The sequence below is a fragment of the Poecilia latipinna genome, unplaced genomic scaffold (genome assembly GCF_001443285.1).
Source record: "Poecilia latipinna isolate Pla-1442-1.1 unplaced genomic scaffold, P_latipinna-1.0 Scaffold280, whole genome shotgun sequence".
Taxonomy (NCBI): Eukaryota; Metazoa; Chordata; class Actinopteri; order Cyprinodontiformes; family Poeciliidae; genus Poecilia; species Poecilia latipinna.
The window spans coordinates 411144-415677 of record NW_015112896.1 but is presented as its reverse complement, the minus strand read 5'-3'; the positions used below and the strand labels follow the sequence as shown (position 1 = coordinate 415677).

General features: G+C 37.4%; 2 protein-coding genes across 2 annotated transcripts in view; both read right to left on the bottom strand.

The window, feature by feature from the left end:
* Window positions 1-6: 6 nt before the first annotated feature.
* LOC106948267 (WD40 repeat-containing protein SMU1-like) lies at window positions 7-1029 on the bottom strand. The gene is made up of 2 exons (XM_015033850.1): window positions 826-1029; window positions 7-633 (listed from the first exon to the last, which is right to left on the bottom strand). The coding sequence occupies exons 1-2, from the start codon at window positions 1012-1014 to the stop codon at window positions 535-537; spliced, it is 288 nt and encodes a 95-aa protein (XP_014889336.1). The 5' UTR covers window positions 1015-1029; the 3' UTR covers window positions 7-534.
* Window positions 1030-2274: 1245 nt separating this feature from the next.
* The window catches only part of LOC106948266 (WD40 repeat-containing protein SMU1-like), a 14683-nt gene continuing 12423 nt past the window's right edge, over window positions 2275-4534 (bottom strand). The window contains exons 11-12 of the mRNA XM_015033849.1: window positions 3094-3246; window positions 2275-2901 (exon numbers count right to left, since the gene is read on the bottom strand). Of these exons, the coding sequence (XP_014889335.1) occupies window positions 2803-2901; window positions 3094-3246 (252 nt within the window). The 3' untranslated portion in view covers window positions 2275-2802. The remainder of the gene's footprint in view (window positions 2902-3093; window positions 3247-4534) is intronic.

Sequence of the window (4534 nt, the reverse complement as noted above, 5' to 3'; positions counted from 1 at the left end):
GGGAACTGCTACTGGAATAATTTTACTTGAGTAATATTATCATGAAGCATCACTACACTTACTTGAGTAACATTTCTGGCTACACTACCCACTATGAGTAACTTCACTAAATGAAGAAAGAGTTTAACTAAATGTGCACCAGACACACCTACAGTTTATGTTAAAGAGAGATCTTCTGTTTGTACTCAAGTGTTGCTTTTCTAATTCTTTTTTCCATCTTCTGATTTTGAAGGTCAAGTGAGCATCCTGTAAACACAATACATTTTGAAGAAGGACAAAGTCCACTTTGGTTTCACTCTTAATTACCGCTAGCTTCATCCTTTGGGATGAATCTAGACTTACAATAAATTATGCATACTGTATGAAGATGTTGAACTGCAGATTAGATATTGGTGTAGAATTTTTAAAGAAATTCACATAGCATAAAAAAACATAAAAAAAAAAATTCTGAACTATCCCTTTGAGTTGATCTGGATGCTTTTGAACTGTGCAAACAACTGCCTAGCTCCTCCACAGCAGGATGAAGGTGACAGCTTAAGGTTTCCACAGCCTTAACAGGCCATCCTCGCTGTATGTGGCAATCAGGTTCTCATGTGGGTGGTGAGCGATGCCAATTACATCCTTGTCGTGAACCTGTGGGTGCAGAGGAATGCAGATCAATACACATTCTCATCCCCACCCCTCCAACCTCCTACAGACATCCAGCTTCCCTAACTGCACTTGCTGAAAGATGCTACCACGACAATGAGGCAGCAAAATAGGGAGTCGAGGCCCACTAACAGTTTTTCTCAAAGATAATTGTTGGGTATGAGCAGAGGGGCTTACAGTCAGCGTTTTCTCCAGCCTCCCCGTCGTGTAGTTAAAACAGTACAGCACGCTGTCCTCCCCCACACAGTAGATCCACTCCCCGTGGGGCGACACGGCGCAGCACACAAAGCCTGCTCTCTCTGGCTGCTCTGAACAGAAAGTCTTCACTGTCTGAGGAGGAAGAAGGAAGGAAATGAACTTTTCCATAACAGCCACGCTGTAAATTGGTAGGACTAAATGAGTGAAATATAAATTGTTTTAAATGTTAACTCGTCTGTCACGTTAGGGGATAAACACTTTTTTTCCCCCTAGAATTACAGAATAGAATCATACTTTCCTGTTTAGAACAGGTTCACTAAAAAGTTCAAGCTTATTGAAGTTTGTTTGTTGTTCTGCTTTCCCAGTAGAAATAATTAAAAACCTAAACATGCCAAGAAAAGATCCTGCTGACACCTGGGAGGTTGGACAAACGTAATTGATATCTTTAATAACTATTTTTTATTATTTTTCCCGTTATGTTTTCAGTACACAACTTTGTTGAAAGCTTCAATATTTTAATAGTCAAAAAAAAAAAAACTTTAGACAATAATTAGATTTTAATTCACTTTTCAAATTTCCATTAGACAGAAGGGCTGTGATACACATTACTGTTGTATTCCTAAAGACTGTGGCGGATTGTGGAAAAGTTCAAAAACTGATTTAACGTATGGAAAAAGAAACTTATTTTCAAGAATAGTTACATTTTTAGTTGCTTTGTCACTGTATAAATGTTGTATTTAGTTATCTCAGTCCATTCACCCAGGAGAACCATGAGAACTCTTGGGAAGAGGTCTTGAACATTAAGTAATATCGATGCTGATATTATAAAGTATTTGTTGAAACCCAGAAAATATGAGATGCTGGAGCTTTTCTAGACCTCTACATTTGTCTACTTATCTGTGTTCCTTGCATCGATTTTAAGTTGTAGTTTAGTTAATTAGGCACTTTCTGTCACGAGGAAGGCATCATGACCAGAAAACAATTATTAATCTCCCGAAATTCAATGCAGGCCAGCCATAAAAAAAAAAAAAAACTGCCTCTACACGTAATATTGGCAACTTGTGTTTAAATCGCCCCAGCAATTTAGCAGACACAGTTTCTTCTTTGAGCATAACTACTTGTGTTCATTGAGTAAGACATCTTGATATCTTTCATATGGTTTAAATAGAAGGCAAAGTTTTCTACATCTTTTGAGAAAACAACATTTGCTGGGAGTTGCCCTGTTCAGCTTGATTTGCACATTGAGACAAGTGGCCACATAAATGATCATCACAAGTTTTTGCGTATTATGAGAATCGGTGTTTTGTCTAAACGTCGAAATATAGAATGCGAAAAATGATCTGCTGTATGTTCATTTATTTATGCTAACACTAGTAGAAACGATTAGCAGAATGTCATTAGTCTTTGCAAAAAAAAAAAAANGGGAACTGCTACTGGAATAATTTTACTTGAGTAATATTATCATGAAGCATCACTACACTTACTTGAGTAACATTTCTGGCTACACTACCCACTATGAGTAACTTCACTAAATGAAGAAAGAGTTTAACTAAATGTGCACCAGACACACCTACAGTTTATGTTAAAGAGAGATCTTCTGTTTGTACTCAAGTGTTGCTTTTCTAATTCTTTTTTCCATCTTCTGATTTTGAAGGTCAAGTGAGCATCCTGTAAACACAATACATTTTGAAGAAGGACAAAGTCCACTTTGGTTTCACTCTTAATTACCGCTAGCTTCATCCTTTGGGATGAATCTAGACTTACAATAAATTATGCATACTGTATGAAGATGTTGAACTGCAGATTAGATATTGGTGTAGAATTTTTAAAGAAATTCACATAGCATAAAAAAACATAAAAAAAAAAATTCTGAACTATCCCTTTGAGTTGATCTGGATGCTTTTGAACTGTGCAAACAACTGCCTAGCTCCTCCACAGCAGGATGAAGGTGACAGCTTAAGGTTTCCACAGCCTTAACAGGCCATCCTCGCTGTATGTGGCAATCAGGTTCTCATGTGGGTGGTGAGCGATGCCAATTACATCCTTGTCGTGAACCTGTGGGTGCAGAGGAATGCAGATCAATACACATTCTCATCCCCACCCCTCCAACCTCCTACAGACATCCAGCTTCCCTAACTGCACTTGCTGAAAGATGCTACCACGACAATGAGGCAGCAAAATAGGGAGTCGAGGCCCACTAACAGTTTTTCTCAAAGATAATTGTTGGGTATGAGCAGAGGGGCTTACAGTCAGCGTTTTCTCCAGCCTCCCCGTCGTGTAGTTAAAACAGTACAGCACGCTGTCCTCCCCCACACAGTAGATCCACTCCCCGTGGGGCGACACGGCGCAGCACACAAAGCCTGCTCTCTCTGGCTGCTCTGAACAGAAAGTCTTCACTGTCTGAGGAGGAAGAAGGAAGGAAATGAACTTTTCCATAACAGCCACGCTGTAAATTGGTAGGACTAAATGAGTGAAATATAAATTGTTTTAAATGTTAACTCGTCTGTCACGTTAGGGGATAAACACTTTTTTTCCCCCTAGAATTACAGAATAGAATCATACTTTCCTGTTTAGAACAGGTTCACTAAAAAGTTCAAGCTTATTGAAGTTTGTTTGTTGTTCTGCTTTCCCAGTAGAAATAATTAAAAACCTAAACATGCCAAGAAAAGATCCTGCTGACACCTGGGAGGTTGGACAAACGTAATTGATATCTTTAATAACTATTTTTTATTATTTTTCCCGTTATGTTTTCAGTACACAACTTTGTTGAAAGCTTCAATATTTTAATAGTCAAAAAAAAAAAACTTTAGACAATAATTAGATTTTAATTCACTTTTCAAATTTCCATTAGACAGAAGGGCTGTGATACACATTACTGTTGTATTCCTAAAGACTGTGGCGGATTGTGGAAAAGTTCAAAAACTGATTTAACGTATGGAAAAAGAAACTTATTTTCAAGAATAGTTACATTTTTAGTTGCTTTGTCACTGTATAAATGTTGTATTTAGTTATCTCAGTCCATTCACCCAGGAGAACCATGAGAACTCTTGGGAAGAGGTCTTGAACATTAAGTAATATCGATGCTGATATTATAAAGTATTTGTTGAAACCCAGAAAATATGAGATGCTGGAGCTTTTCTAGACCTCTACATTTGTCTACTTATCTGTGTTCCTTGCATCGATTTTAAGTTGTAGTTTAGTTAATTAGGCACTTTCTGTCACGAGGAAGGCATCATGACCAGAAAACAATTATTAATCTCCCGAAATTCAATGCAGGCCAGCCATAAAAAAAAAAAAAAACTGCCTCTACACGTAATATTGGCAACTTGTGTTTAAATCGCCCCAGCAATTTAGCAGACACAGTTTCTTCTTTGAGCATAACTACTTGTGTTCATTGAGTAAGACATCTTGATATCTTTCATATGGTTTAAATAGAAGGCAAAGTTTTCTACATCTTTTGAGAAAACAACATTTGCTGGGAGTTGCCCTGTTCAGCTTGATTTGCACATTGAGACAAGTGGCCACATAAATGATCATCACAAGTTTTTGCGTATTATGAGAATCGGTGTTTTGTCTAAACGTCGAAATATAGAATGCGAAAAATGATCTGCTGTATGTTCATTTATTTATGCTAACACTAGTAGAAACGATTAGCAGAATGTCATTAGTCTTTGCAAAAAAAAAAAAA

Coding starts and splice junctions, on each gene's coding strand:
- LOC106948267 (XM_015033850.1), bottom strand. CDS start 1,014: ATGGAAAAGTTCATTTCCTTCCTTCTTCCTCCTCAGACAGTGAAGACT. Junction 634..825: donor GGCTGGAGAAAACGCTGACT/GTAAGCCCCTCT, acceptor CTGCACCCACAG/GTTCACGACAAGGATGTAAT.